General features: G+C 38.0%; 1 protein-coding gene across 2 annotated transcripts in view; it reads left to right on the forward strand.

Moving 5' to 3' along the window:
- Positions 1-13,322, forward strand: part of LOC102957179 (torsin-1A-interacting protein 2) — a 31,733-nt gene extending 18,411 nt beyond the window's left edge. The window contains exons 1-5 of one of the 2 annotated variants that reach the window (XM_042976660.1): positions 4,666-5,119; positions 5,320-5,496; positions 7,924-8,445; positions 11,421-11,522; positions 12,294-13,322. In XM_042976660.1, the coding sequence (XP_042832594.1) occupies positions 5,463-5,496; positions 7,924-8,445; positions 11,421-11,522; positions 12,294-13,093 (1,458 nt within the window). In that variant the 5' untranslated portion in view covers positions 4,666-5,119; positions 5,320-5,462 and the 3' untranslated portion in view covers positions 13,094-13,322. Of the gene's footprint in view, positions 1-4,665; positions 5,120-5,319; positions 5,497-7,923; positions 8,446-11,420; positions 11,523-12,293 lie in introns of those variants that run through there. The other variant, XM_042976661.1, reaches the window with a different exon arrangement.
- The last annotated feature ends 2,582 nt before the right edge of the window (positions 13,323-15,904 follow it).

The following is a 15,904-nucleotide window of genomic DNA, read 5'->3' on the forward strand; positions in this document are numbered from 1 at the left end:
ATTACCATCCTAGATTGACTGATACTCTTGTATCTTGGCTGCTAGGCTTCTAATTCATATTCTCTCTCCCTCCTCCTCCCCCTCCCCTTTCTTTCTCTCTCTCTCTCTCTCTCTCTCTCTCTCTCTCTCTCTAATTTACCACTTAGTGTTGCAGATGCCAGTGCTTCCTGGTACTTGCCTCTTCCTTCTTCCCCAGGTCTCTAGGTCTCCGTCCCCTCCCCTCACTGGTTCCCATGGAGGTTACAGGATGAATAGAGGTTGGGTGAGGTCTTGCTGCTCTCCCAGCCCTGATTTTGTTCTCAACGGCAGCTTTTTCTTGTCCTGTCTCCTTTCAACTGGTTATGACAAAGTGCATGGGAGGCTGTCATTGAAGTATACCTCTGTAACACAAATTCATTGCTTGTGAGCTCAAAGAGTTACCATTACAGGCTTTGCCTTTTGATTTTTTTCCTCACAGAGCTGATCCATTTTATTACTCATTTAACAAAAGTAATAACTACATCAAACATATAGAAAAATCCAGAAGATAATACTCACTAGGTACTCAGATCTAAAATACGTTAACATTTTGCCACATTTGCCTCCATTGTTTTGTTTTTTTTTTTTCAAGATACAGTTGACACAGTTGAGACCCATTCTTGTCCTCCTCCTATTCCTGCCCTTCCCTCAGCAGAAGCAAGCACCAAATGGAAGTTTATGTGTATCCCTTCTGTTCATGTGTTTAATTATTTTATATCTGTTTAAGCAGTGTACAGAACAATAAAAGAATTGACTGCTTTCAAAATTTTATTATTCAGTAACATCAGTAACATTTATACATAAATGTGATGTGCACCAATTTGTAGAGTTTCTCTTCGACACTTAATTTTGTATGTTGGAGTCTGCTGAAGTTGGTTGTATTGCTGCAGTGCAAAGGTCATGCGTTACCAGACAGTGAATACATACCCAGCAGTCACCATTACCATTGGTGCAATGAGATGGAACAGAAAGGATACATCTTAAAAGAACACAGGGCAGCCACATCTGCAGAGGAAGCAGTGAGGCAAATTCGTGTCCTTGTTTACAAAAGTCCCAGGATGTGGAAATTAAGGAAGGCATCCCTCAGCCTACCATCTGGAGCATTTTCCATAAATGGAGACTAACCTGTTTAACCTGTTGCAAGCCCACATTGAGACTGTTAACGCAAATTGATACAGGTCTTGCTGCAGGTTTCAGGGTCACAGGGAAGTGCAAAAAGTAGAAAAATGGATCATAACCTCCACATATGTGGGACATTGAAAAACAACATCTTACAATGGAACTTTTCAGGGATTCACTGAAAGTAAATCTTTTGTGCCACGTGAAGCACACAGGTCTTCATCAGTTCCTTTTTGCCAAAGATCCATCAAATGGAAATGATGGTATAATCATGGACACAATGATGGAATGGTTTTTCCCACAGCTGCAAAATCTCCAACATCCCCATTTTCCATCAGGATGAGGCTCTGCCTCACTTCCATTATGCAGTCTAGAGTTTCTTAATGTACACATTTCATGGCATGGATTGGATAGTGCTCAAAAAGTTGACCTGCCTCTGGAATATTGGCCTCCAGATCTCCCACCATGTGACTTCTTGTGAGGATGTGTCAAGAACCTCTGTGTTTGTACCACTTCTTGTAGCATTGAGGGAATACCATTTCAGCTATGAACAGTGTGACATGTTTGTTACAAAGGGCCTAAATGAAATGGGCTACAGGAATGTGTGCCTTGTGACAAGAAAGGTATTTACTGAGCAGTTTTAAGATTAGAGAAATACCTGCGATGGTTCCTTTTGCAGAGTGTTTATTGGCTGCATCCTAGTTAGCAAGTAATACATTTTTGAAAGCGTTCAGTTCTGTTTCTTGGAAACCAAATTGAGGGTATCCTACATGCAATAAAATGTACAAATTTTAGGGACGCCTGGGTGGCTCAGTCGGTTGGGCGTCCGACTTCGGCTCAGGCCATGATCTCACGGTCTGTGGGTTCGAGCCCCGCGTCGGGCTCTGTGCTGACAGCTCGGAGCCTGGAGCCTGTTTCAGATTCTGTGTCTCCTTCTTTCTGTGACCCTCCCCCGTTCATGCTCTGTCTCTCTCTGTCTCAAAAATAAATAAACGTTAAAAAAAAATTTAAAAAAAAATGTACAAATTTTAATTTTGATGACAAATGTTAACTACCTTAATAAAGATACGAAACACTTTACTAAACCCAGAAGCTTTCCTCATGCCCTTTTCCAGTGAGTACTCCTTCCCCCAGTAACCACTTCTGTGTTTTCTGTCACCATAGACTATGGTAAATAACCATTTGCCTATTTTAGGACTTCATATAAATGGAATCATTTGGCAGATACTCCTATGTGTGGGTTTTTTTTCATTCACATTTCTTAAGATACATCCATGTCGTGGCTTGTATCAGTTCATATTTATGCCATTTGTTCTTCTTTTGAATCACTCTATATAGTATAAGTTTGTTTCTTAACTTGTATGTAAAAATTATAATACTGCACTTTTACAAATTTTTGAGATATGTAATTCATTGGTTTAATTGCCATAGATAATGTTACATTGTAAGAATATGCCACAGTTTTTTTTTTAATCCTCTTCCTTATTCATGGACATTTAGGTGGTCTCATTTTTTCCCTCATTTTAAACAATGCTGCCACAAATATCAGTGGGCACTTGAGGGAGAGTTTGTCTACGGCATGTGTCTAAAAGTGCAATTGCCAGTTTGTAGAATCTGCGTGTCTTGTCTTTACCAGATAATTGCCATATTGCTCTCCAGAATTGAATAGCAGTTTACTCATTGCCAATAGAGTTTAAAACTCTCTGTGTATCCATATCCTCACCAACACCTGGTGTTGCCTGACTTGTTTGCCAGTCGGTGCTTGTAAAATGGTATTGTACGTCATTGTTAATTTATTTTGCATTTCCTTAACCACTCTTATTGATTCATTAGACTGCTAGGTTTCCTCTTCATTTAACAGTTTGTTCACCTCTTTTCCCCATTTATTTTTTCATAGCATTATCTGTCTCTTACTGATTTGGGGGGAGTCTGTGTATTCTGGATATTAATCCCTTGCTGATTTTATGTGTTGGCTGATATTTTTCCGGTCAGTGAGTTTATGTTTTAACTTTGATTTTGATGATTTGTATAGAAATTGACATCTTAAAAATGTGATCACATTTGTCAGATTTTCCCTTTATGGCTTGTGTATTTTATATCTTGTTTAAGAAAACCTTGAGGTTATAAAGATATTCGGTATTTTCTTCTGAAAATTCAAAGTTTTGCTCTTTATACTTAGGTCTTTAATCTGAAATTGACTTTTGTGTCAGGTGGTATGTAGAAATCTTAACTTTTTTTCCCATTTGAGTTGTCACTTGACCTCAAACTACTCATTAATGCGTTCTTTCTCTTTTGTCACTTACCCAATTTCCTTTATGTATGTATGCATGTATTTCCTGGCTCTGTATTCTGTATATTCTCTGTCTGTTCTTGCACCAATGCCCTTATTGTTCTTATTTCCTATAGGTTTATAATAAGTCTTGATATATCTGATAAAGATAGCCAGCCCCCCTCCTTCGGAATTACCTTAACTCTTCCTAATCCTTTACTGCTCTTTGTGAATTTTAGGGTCAGCTTGTCCATTCTGTAAGAAACAAAACAAAAATCAAAAACTTGTCTTAAGATTTTGTTTTAATTTACAATGAATCCGTAGATTAGTTTGGAGACAATTGACATTATTGGTTTAGAGTCTTACTGTCTATGCACGTAATATATTTCTCTACTTAGGTCTTTTTTATGTCCTTTAATAAAGTTTTATGCTTTTCTTTCTAAAGTTTTTTTTTTTTTTAGTACATTTTTATTGAGGTATAATTTACATAGCATAAAACTCACCCCACTCTATAAAGTTCTGGCATATATGTTGTTAGGTTTTTTTACCAGGTACCTTTTAATTTTTATTTTGAGATACCTTATAGTTATTGTGTGGTAGCCTGTTTGCTTTCTAAAATTTTTGTCCTGGTGCATAGGAAAGTTTTACCCATTGTTTTCTCGGTTTGGGCTGGCAGGAAAAAATTGTCTTAAGAAATCTGAAAAAGACTGAGGACCTTTTATTTTCTTTCATGAACTAGGATAGGAGAGAAACCCTCATTGCAGCATATGATGGTAATGTGAAAAGGAGAGCTGGAAGCCCAGTCTCAGGCGATTGAAGAAGATAAAAGAGTGACAAGGAACTCTCCAAATCTTAGACGTGTTCCTAAATGTTCACACCAGCAGAAAGGAGGCCTGCCTCTAACTCCTCCCTTCCCTTCAAGTTTATAATTGGTATCACTCTATACATTCATGTATCCATTTACTTATTCATATTATTTTTAATTAAAATAGGGAGTTCTTACTCTACACTAGGCTAATACCATACATGTGGAATTAAAATGTTATTTTGTAAAATTAAATTTTACAAAAGAGTGCTGTGAAAAAGACGTAAAGTTAGTTGGGTAGCCTTGCAACTAGGCTATCAATGTAACACTTTCTAAACCTCTTTTTCACATATATTTTTATATTTAGTCCTCATAGCAGTCCTTAGTCACTTTTACAGATAAGGAAAGTATTGTTCCTGACAAAAAATGATTTAACTATAAAATGATAGAACATTTTATTATGAGTTGCCTCTGATTTTGATTCCTTTTGTATATAGTTCATAGTAACTTCTACATGAGTCATCTTTGAGCACTGCACGGAAAGGCATTGTATAAAGCGATCTAAAAAGAATACTGCAAGAAAACCACTAAAAAGGCAGTGACATAACTCCCGTGTTTATTTCCTACACCTGACACCAAGGCAGCCACCTTAGTTTGTAGGTACTCCCTGTGCATTGTTACTTAATAATGATAAATGAAAGCTTCTAATAGGCTGAGAGATTGATATGGGGCAGAAACTGAAGACATAAAGGAAACCTGCAGTGATTGAGCAGTGACTTAAATTTCTATTCTTAGAATTACTCTTCATTCCATTTTCAAAGAACTTCTCTTTAAGATTCTGGCCATTTGGCCTTTCTGATCCTTTCAACACAATGGAACATATTAGGAGATGATGGCATCCATGCAAGGTTAATAATCTGAAACTTTTTTTTCTACTTGTAGTTAAGGATTTGGTGATCCTCACTAAAACCAGAAAACATTTCTTCATCAGAAAAGTTTCGAAGAGGAGCTACTACTCAGAGTAAACAGATTGAATAAATGAAGCTGAAATCGGCATTTCTCCCATGTATGAATAAAAAGTCATTTAATTCTTTTCATTTTATTTTAGTCACTATATATGCCTTGTTTCCTGGGTCCACGGGAAGCATGAGTCTGTTGGGACTTGGGACAAGAAGAAAACAAGACATCTTCACAAGAAAAAACAGACATTAACAAAAAGTATCCCAAAGTCTGAAGAGCTAGAACACAAACATGGCCGACAGAGGACTTAGGGATCCTGCAGAGGGTAAGACTAGTCTGTACAGCAGGTTCATGCTGTAGGAATCTAGACCTGTACTAAGATCTCAGGTGACTGAAACCTGAAGTTTGGAAGTAAAGAAGTTAGCTTAGTGGATTAATTTGTTATGATGATGATTCTTTTTTATTTGCTGAAGTCTACCATAACATCAGACCTGAATTATAAGGAAGGTTAATGTTTTAGAGATCCAGTAGTAGGAACCCATAGTGTTAGAAAAATACATGCATCTTAGAAAGGGATGGCAGACCAGTTTTTAGAGCTGTATTTTTTTTTTTTAAATCAAGAAAACAGATGTGCCATCTGTTTAGAGATCTTTCAATTCTAGGGAAAGATGAAATTTAAAGTCTTCATCCTGCTTGTATATATATGTAAGAGCTATCAAACAGGCAAATTATGAAGTAGATATTTCAGAAGAGAAGGGCATATTTACTTAGACCTTTTATTGAGGATATTTTAAAATATATAAAAGTAGAATACTATAATGAATTCCCATGCACTCAACATTTAGTTCCTTTTTTTAAGTCTATTTAAATTCCAGTTCATTTATACCAGTTAATAATTTACAGTGTAATAATTAGTTTCAGGTGTATAATATAGTTATTTCAACATCTAAATTTTTTTAATTTTTTTTACATTTATATTAATTCAATTTTTTGTGAGAGAGATAGAGACAGAGTGCAAGCCAGAGAGGGACAGAGAGAGAGAGACACAGAATCCCAAGCAGGCTCCAGGTTCTGAGCTGTCAGCATAGAGCCCAAGATGGGGCTTGAACCCATCAACCTCGAGATCGTGACCTGAGCCGAAGTCGGACACTCAACTGACTGAGCCACCCAGGGCCCCCTCATCATCTAAATTTCAGTTATAACCTGTATAATGTTGATCTTGTTTTCTGCCATGGAATATTTAAATACGAATCCAAGGCATTATATCATTTAGTTTATATCTCTTAAAGATAGATTTTTTAAAGTAACTAAAATAGCATCATAACTGGAAAATATATTAATAATTGTTCCTTAATATTATCATAAATTTAATCAGTATGTACCCTTCTCCAGTTGTCTCAACATCTTTTTTTTTTTTTTTTTTTTTTGCCTCCTTAATCTTTTTTTTTCTCCACAGCTGGCGTTTTGTTTTTTTTTTTTTCTTTATAATGGGCCACTCTCTGTATTTGATTGATTTATCTTTTAGGTTGCTTTTTTTTTTTTTTAGGCTTTACTATAAAAAATACCACACATACATAAGAGTAGAGAGAGAGAGATGAAATGAATCCCATGTTCCCATCAAATGGCTCCATCTGCTGCCAACATATTGTTTCATCTGTAGTTTCTCACTCTCCTTTATCACCCATATTCTTGAGGCAAGTTGTTGACATCGTGTAATTTTAGCCATGAATATGTGAATACTTACCTCTAAAAGGATGCTTTAAAAAATTATCACAATATATTGTACTTAAAGGATGACCAGTAATTCCTAAGTAAGAAGGAATATCTGGCATTCAAATTTTCCTGATTATCTCATAAATACTTTTTTTTGTCTCTTGCTGTTATTAAAGTAACAGAAGTCTTTTGTCCCTTTGAATTTTCCCATCCTGGGTTTTACCAATTACGTTCTGAGGCATGATTTAATATATTCCTCTATCCCTGTATTTCATGGAAACTGGTAGGTAGCTCTAGAATCTTGATCATATATCAGTTCGTTTGTTTGGCAAGAATACTATACGTGAGGGGCGCCTGGGTGGCTCAGTCGGTGGAGCGTCCGACTTCGGCTCAGGTCATGATCTCGCAGTCTGTGAGTTCGAGCCCCGCATAGGGCTCTGTGCTGATGGCTCAGAGCCCGGAGCCTGCTTCCGATTCTGTCTCCCTCTCTCCCTGCCCCTCCCCCACTCACAGTCTGTCTGTCTCTCTCTCAAAAATAAACATTAAAAAAAAATTAAAAAAAAAAAAATACTATACGTGTTATAGTGTACTTCCTACTGCATTGAATTGGGAGGTTAATGATGTCTGGTTTTCCCTGTTTTTGTGATGTTAAAGATTGATCAGCTGGTTCAGCAGTTGTGAGTCTGGTTCATCCATTATAAAACTTCTCATAAGCCTTTTGCATAATGGTTTTAGTTGCTACTGGTGATTATTGCCTAGATACATTATTTCATCAGGGAAGAGGATGTGTTTAATACACAAAAATTGGTTTTGTTATTCAAAATAGTTTTACATTAGTATTATTTGTTAGATTTATTAACACATAATAAATTTGTCTTACCTTTAGTGGAAATCAAGAGAAATAATGTTTAGGAAGAGTGCCTTGCTAACCATAAAAATCTGTATACATTTTACTTATTATTCAGTTAGGGACCTTGTTAAAATACAAAAAAATAGGGATGTTATTTTTAATTAAAATTATAAATTTTTATCTCAATAGCCTCTCAAGAGGATTTGAAAAATGACCCATCAGTAAGTTCTCAGGCACAGGAGACCATAGTCACAGCAAGTACCACTGAAGAAGCTCAGACCCCAGACCCTGTCTCTGGTCTTAACAAAGTCCACCAAGAGGTAGAAAATATAGGTCCAGGAAGTGCAGACGCAGGTGATCAATCAGAAGATTCAGATGAAACAAATTATGGGAACTATCCAAAGGATAAAACAGAACATGAGAACAACCAGAGCTTTCAGGATGAAGAGCAAGGCCATCAACTCCCTGATTCAGAAAGTCCAGGTGAAAAACCCTTGGATCCAGAACCCAGCTCTTCTCCAAGTGACAAGGTGGGACGAGATGATGTGCTCTTACGAGGCGACTCTGCAGCCCTCCCTGAGGAAGTGAGCAGCGGACCTGGAGTTGCACAGGAGCCACCTGCCATGGACCCTCAGGATGCCCCAAGCCCTGATCGTTCCCATGCAGGGCCAGAGAACCAGAGCACAGTGCGGAGGCGACTGCTGGCGCCAGGTAAGGGAGCCCACTGGACTTCTGTTTCGTATTGCTCTGTCACTGAGGACACAGCATAGGTCAGGGGCCTTTTTGTCAGCTTCTCTTTCCTTCATAGGACCAAGGCCTTTGGGCCTTGCCCAAGGTCACTTAAAGACATATGACTGAACTTAGAATGAGGTTTCTCATCTCCTAGACCATTTGTAGCTTATGTAGCTTCCAATACATAACTACTTATGTAGCTTCCAATACATAAACTGCATTTTTAAACAATGTTTTTATTTACTTACTGTTTGTAGTAATGTAGTAAGATTAAAAAAGGGGGGGGGGCGGTGGGGGAAGGCCTGACTTTTTAAAACTTTACTAGCTTTTTCTTTAATTCTTAGGAGCATATTTTTTATTTACAATTTTTTAAAGCTTTTACTTTTTGGGGAACTAAACACTACGTAAATCAAGAGATGGATACATTTAAAAACCAGCATCAGTGGTACAGTGCCCTTAACTCAGTCATATTTTAGTTTTATAAGACTTTGAGCAAATCTGTTAATTTGTCTCTATATGATTTTCTCCTCTTGTATATTAAGGAGAATAACCATCATATCTTCTCTTATGAAGATACTGTCTTCCTAGTGGCTAAGTCCTTAGCTGGAACTCAAAAGACACACAGATTCTAGTTGTGGTCCTGCCACTTGCTAGCTTGGGTGACCTTGAGCAAATATCTTAACTTCCTGGTACTTCAGTTTCCTATTTGTAGAATGAAGAATTTGGACAAGAGGTATCCAGCTCTCACTGTCTATAATTCTATGTGTGGATATGTATTTTATAAGTACTTAGAAGAGCTCAGTCTAAAATGCCTATTGGCCAATGCAAATGAACATAAAATATTACACATTCTGTTCATCAGGGGCTTGACTAAGGGCTGGAAATTCATGTTTCACTATAAATCAGTGACCTATCTCAAATATATGTTTCGTTCATTAATCATTAGTATAGTCTGTAACTTCAGGGAAGTCAAGAACTCTCTCTCTCTCATCCATTATGTCTCTGTGGCACCTGGCACAGAGAAGCAACTTTATGAATAGCTGTTACATGAATGAATGAATGTGACTTGTATGAACTATTATGTCCCATCAGATTTCATCATATGCAGGTTCACTGAGTGGAGGAAGAAAATATTGTTTTAAAAATGCAGTCTGTGTATGCAGAGCAGCTTAATATAATGGAATGAACTAATCTAGCAGATGAGAAATCTTGTTCTAAACTCAGCCACATCTCTTTTTTTTTTTTTTTTTTTTTAAGGTTTATTTGAGAGAGAGAGAGAGAGAGAGAGGGAGGGAGGGAGGGAGGGCTGGGGTGGGGGTGGGGGAGAAAGAATTCCAAACAGGCTCCACACTGTCAGCACAGAGCCCGATGCGGGGCTTGAACTCACAAACCCAAGTTCATGACCTGAGCTGAAACCAAGAGTCAGACACTTAACCGGCTGAGCCACCCAGGTGCCTCACTTAGCCACATCTCTTTATGTGACCTTGGGCAAAGCCCTTCCCATCCCTGGGCCTTTTGTCAGGATAGGTAAGGTGGGGTTACAGTAGGTGATCATTAAAGATCCTTTCATATTCTATGCTATGATACCTTAAGTTCCTATATTTTAGTATGATGTGAATAAATACACTATCCTTTATAGGTGAAGATGATTCTTTTCTTTTTTTAAACTGTTTCATTTATTTTTTTTAATGTTAATTTATTTTTGAGAGAGAGAGCCATGAGCAGGGGAGGGACAGAGAGAGAGAGATAGGATCTGAAACAGGCTCTGCGCTGACAGCAGCAAGCCCAATCCCACAGTCTCACAAACCATGAGACCGTGACTTGAGCCATAGATGCCTAACCAACTGAGCCACCTAGCCACCTGTTTCCTTATGTTAATAGAGTATACCGTTTGAGTTCTTTTTCCCGTAAGCACACACCTATACCGTAGAGTGCCTTCGAGTGCTACACAATAGTGCCCTCCTTTTTTTTCAGCCACACATTTTAAGATCGGTGTCTCACCCCACACCTACATTTTTATGTAGTTCATAAATTTTCTTAATCTTGTATTTCTTACTTTTCATGATTCCATCATTAAGAGTTCCAAATCTACTTTTGTACCTGTACAGTAATCTCTCCTGTCTCAAAACTTAGGGCCTTCATTATGTGTATGCTTGGGGTCTTGAGCCACGTGACTTGAACCCTGGAATTAGAGTGTCCTTGCCCTGTGATGTTGAGTCTTGTGTACAGCTAATGCTTCTTTCTTAAAAAAATGTTTTATTATGTATGCTTTATCTTTTAATAGCTGCCACATATTTATTTATTTAAAGTAAACTCTGCGCCCAGTGTAGGGTTTGAACACACAACCCTGAGATCAAGAGTCTCATGCTCTACTGACTGAGCCAGCCAGGTGCCCCCAGCTAACACTTCTAAAATCCCTTTTTACTTATTTATTTTATTATTAATTTTTCTTTTTTTAACATTTATGTATTTTTTGAGACAGAGAGAGACAGAGCATGAACGGGGGAGGGTCAGAGAGAAAGGGAGACACAGAATCTGAAACAGGCTCCAGGCTCTGAGATGTCAGCACAGAGCCCGATGCGGGGCTCAAACCCATGGACCGCGAGATCATGACCTGAGCCGAAGTCGGACGCCCAACTGACTGAGCCACCCAGGCGCCCCGTAAAATCCCTTTTTAATTTTAAACATTTTGTCGAAATACGTTGTAGATAGGTTTGGCCGCAATATTAGGGTGCTTGTTTTTTGTCCTTGATGTAAGGGCCAGTGAGGACTTCATTTTATTGTTCTACGTAAAATAAAAGTAATAGCCTTAAGGAAAAGACAGGAAAAAAGTTAGCTTTGTATAAGAAAGTATAGAAATCCCCTCAGCCTAATAATTCTTTGATTTGGTAAGAGGCCTAGAATGTATGATACCCGTTAGCATATTGTCTAAAGAGAACGTTCCTTTTCCCCAGCAGAGGCTGAAAGTCATCAACAGGAAACACAAAGGTTGGAAGAAAAAGAGAGTGCACTGGATACCAGAAGAAAGATGAATAAAAAAGATTATTTGCGTTATGGTGAGAACAAAATTGGTCCTACTGTTACGTGTCGATTCACATTCAGAAATCCTCAGAGAAAACACCTAGAAGACTAGCATTTAAACAGTTTCATTGTTTTAGTATTTTTGTTTTGTTTTTATTTTACTTTGTTTTAATTCCAGCGTACTTAACATACAGTGTTCTGTTAGTTTCCAGTGCGCAGTATAGTGATTCGCAATTCCATACAACACCTGGTGCTCATCACAACAAGTGAATTCTTTAATCCGCATCACCTATTTCACCCGCCTCCCCTCTGGTAACCATGTTGTTACCATCCTGGTTATCTGGTAACCGTGATATTTTGCCATCCTGAACAAAATGAGAATTCCCATAGGAGGAAGGACTTTTCGTAAATAAACTAAAATACTTTTTACAGAGTATTAACTTTACACGTGGCATTTTTACATTTTGACCCTTTAGGAAAAAATGGCCTATTAGAAGTAATAGGTACTTTGAGAGGGAGGAGGACTATCCTGATCATTTCTAAATTGCATCATTAGTTATAGCAACAAATACATAAACTTACCTTTTAACAAAAATACTGTATCATCAAATAATTAAATCTAAGAAATTAGAGAAGTGTTTCTGGTAGACCTAAATTAGCTCAAAGGTTAAAGGATTCAGGCGAAAGAAAGTCACCACAATTAGTAAAATCTGGCAGTATCTCTAACTCATTTCAGTTTACCACAGATTTTATTTCTGATCCACCTTCTCTCTAATTTTGTGTTTTATTTTCCCATTCTCTGACAGGCTCCATCTTTTTTGGCTCTGTGGTCACGACTCTTGTTTTGCTAAATTGGGGTAATAGCTACTATTCCTCTTCAGCCCAGCAAGTGCCCAAAAATCCAGCTTTGGAGGCCTTTTTGGTTCATTTCAGCCAACTGAAGGATAAATTCCCAGGCCAGAGTTCCTTTTTGTGGCAGAGAGGACGTAAATTTCTCCAGAAACACCTCAATGCTTCAAACCCCACTGAGCCAGCCACCATCATATTTACAGCAGCTCAGGAGGGAAGAGAGACCCTGAAGTGCCTGAGCCACCTCGTTGCGGATGCCTATACCTCTTCCCAGAAAGTCTCTGCCATTCAGATTGACGGGGCTGCAAGAACCTTGCAGGACAGTGATGTGGTCAAGCAGTTGGTTGACACGGAGCTGAGCTCAGGATTTGAGAATGGCCAGAAGGCTGCTGTGGTGCACCACTTTGAATCCCTTCCCGCAGGCTCTACCTTAATCTTCTACAAGTATTGTGACCATGAGAATGCTGCCTTTAAAGATGTGGCCCTGGTCCTGACTGTTCTCCTAGAGGAGGAAACATTAGAAGCAAGTGTCGGCCCAAGGGAAACTGAAGAAAAAGTGAGAGATTTCCTCTGGGCCAGGTTTACCAACTCAGACACTCCTAGCTCCTTCAACCACATGGACTCTGACAAATTGAGTGGCCTCTGGAGCCGGATTTCACACCTGGTGCTGCCCGTCCAGCCTGTGAGGGACATCGAAGAACAGGGGTGCCCGGGTGCCTTTTATAAGCTAAGCACGGAGTTGGTTTTTGAGGCCTAGGTTTATTAAAAAGTTAGTTGAAGAGCCTTCTGTTTCTGTGGAAGGAGGTTATGAAAAGCCTGGAGAACACAAATGAGCTTATTTTAGAAAAAAATTCTCTTTTTTACCTTTTGTAAAATCTTTCTAAGCTTGACAAAACTTGACTTTTTTCCCTGGCCTTTGAAGCAAATCAGGTTTGAAATCTGCATAGAATATATAACTGAGGCTTTTTTTTTTTTTTTTTAATCCAGAAATAGAGCAACAGAATGATTGCATGGGAAGATAATCTTCTCAGAATGACTAAAATGATTTTTGTTTTCTTGAGAGTCTAAGGAGTCTTTTGGGTAGTGTTTGGACTGAACTACAGCAGTTACAGTTATGAAGCAAGGATAATTTAAAAAATGTGTTTTCTATCACATATTAAAATATTTTAAAAACTGATTTTAATAACCTAGTCATGGGATTACATCTTCTACTAATTTGCATTTTTGAATAGTTTGAAAAGAAATATGAATTCAAGTACTGAACTGTATGTAAGGCACTGTGCTTTTATTCCATTAATGGGCTAAGGTAAAAGCAACTGTTCTTAAGAAATGTTCTTGAAAATTGGGAACAAGGGAAAGAATTAACTATAACCATTGGAAATGAAGAAATTCCAATTGGCTGTATCTTTACTTCGCTTTCTTGAATGTTTTAGAACCATGATTTCCAAGCTATGTCTACTGGCAACCCTATTCTTTTTATCAGGGAGGTTCTGCATTTGATTGCTTCAGGTAGTGGGATTCTCCATAAGATATAATTGGAACAAAGAGTTCCACTGATAATGAAATTTGAAAATTGCTGATTAAGTGAAAAAAAAATCTTAGAAGATAGGAAAATGGGTAGGAAAATGATGAATGTATTAGAACTCGTGAGTTGGAAGAGGATGAAATACAGGTTTATTGTATAGACATGCTGTTTATGAAAGATAAAGACCTATAGATGAACAGCAGAATGTATAAACTAGTATTTACTAAGCATATATATATGTATATATATATATATACATACACATATATATATATATTTTAAGCGGGTGTGTGCACAGGAGCGTGTGTGCAGGAGAGTGAAGGGGCAGGAGAGGATAGAGAAAGAGGCAGGGAGAGAATCTCAGGCAGGCTCCATGCTCAGAGCAGAGCCTGACGCAGAGCTCAGTCTTGTGACTGTGAGATCATGACCCGAGCCGAAATCAAGAGTTGGATGCTTGAGGCGCCTGGATAGCTCAGTCGGTTAAGCAACTGACTTCGGCTCAGGTCATGATCTCGCGTTCGTGGGTTTGAGCCCCACGTCGGGCTCTGTGCTGACAGCTCAGAGCCTGAAGCCTGCTTCGGATTCTGTGTCTCCCTCTCTCTCTGCCCCTCCCCCGCTCGTTCTCTGTCTCTCAAAAATAAATAAACGTTAAAAAAAAAAAAAAAAAGCGTGGGATGCTTAACCTATTGAGCCACCCAGGCACCTCAGTATTTGCTAAGCATCTCTCTGATGGTTTTGTTAATTTCTCTTAATCATCATTTCTGTCTCCCCTGAAGGGAGTTTTATAATTGTCTAGGATGACAGTTTGAGTACAATTTAAGCAGAATAGAGTTTAATAACTAATTGAATAGGTTTTATATGGGTGTGGTAGCATAACTTTACCATGCTGGTTTACTTGCTGCGCAGTGATGGCATATTATATAATGCAGCCCATTTCTTAACTAGATGGTTAGAAATGCAAGAGATACTATACTTAGTAAAAGGAAGCAGACATGGAAAATAGATTCTAAGAGGTTTTAATGACCAGTATTAATTGTTGGACCGTGTTCTGTGATTGCAAGTAAGATTGAGAACAGTGTTTATGGAGACAATAGTTGTTGGTTTGCCTTGCAGCTCTGAAAGCAGAACTCTAGTAAAATTATCTTGACCCAGCGAAGGGTCTGTTCCATGGCATGGCATGGCATGGCTATAGGAACTATCATCATGATCCTGTAATATTTCAACTAGGTTTCGGCCTCTCTGCTGCTGTGAGAGAAGAATATGTATATATAATGTGTGTGTGTGTGTGTGTGTGTGTGTGTGTGTGTGTGTGTGTGTATCTTCCTAGTGTTTCCGAAAATCCTTCCAGGTTTTAATCATGTGATTTCTTTTGTACATTAATCATATTGCCAATTAAAGCATGAAAGAAGTCACATGATTAAAGCATGTAAGGATTTTCAGAAACACTAGGAAGATACAGGGATCTTTATTGATACCTAAAAAGAGATCACAAAGACATAGGGGAAGAATCTATTGGAAAATATCTGTCACAGGAAAAACACATAAATCTGTTCTAACCACGGTCTTAAGTGGTGTTCAGTTGAGTGTAGGGGCACACCTAAAGGAACTATTTTCATTTGTGACTCTGAAGGAATCTTTCAAATAGATTTGAGGAAAAACCTGCTTGAACAAGAAGATAAACCATAGTGAATATAGTATCAATATCAATCCAATATAAAATCAGAGGAAATTGAAGAAAAATCTATATACTAATGTTTGAATTTTTTTTTTTTTCGTATTTCTAGATCTCAGGTGTCAGCTAGCATTCTGTCACACAAAACCAATGGTGCCTTGTAGAATTGTTCTGTTGGTCTGCTGACCTGTGCTACCTCAGATCTATGAAGAGCCAGTATAAAATGTGCATATATATCAGTGATTCGGAACACAGATGAAACAAAAATTTTAGTTTCTTCATTCAGTTGAATATGGTTTTTCATCATTTCCTTTTCATACGATTAAGAAAAAGGTTTTAAAATGGCACTTTTTTTTTTAATGTTTAGCCTG

This window comes from Panthera tigris, chromosome F3 (genome assembly GCF_018350195.1).
Source record: "Panthera tigris isolate Pti1 chromosome F3, P.tigris_Pti1_mat1.1, whole genome shotgun sequence".
Taxonomy (NCBI): domain Eukaryota; kingdom Metazoa; phylum Chordata; class Mammalia; order Carnivora; family Felidae; genus Panthera; species Panthera tigris.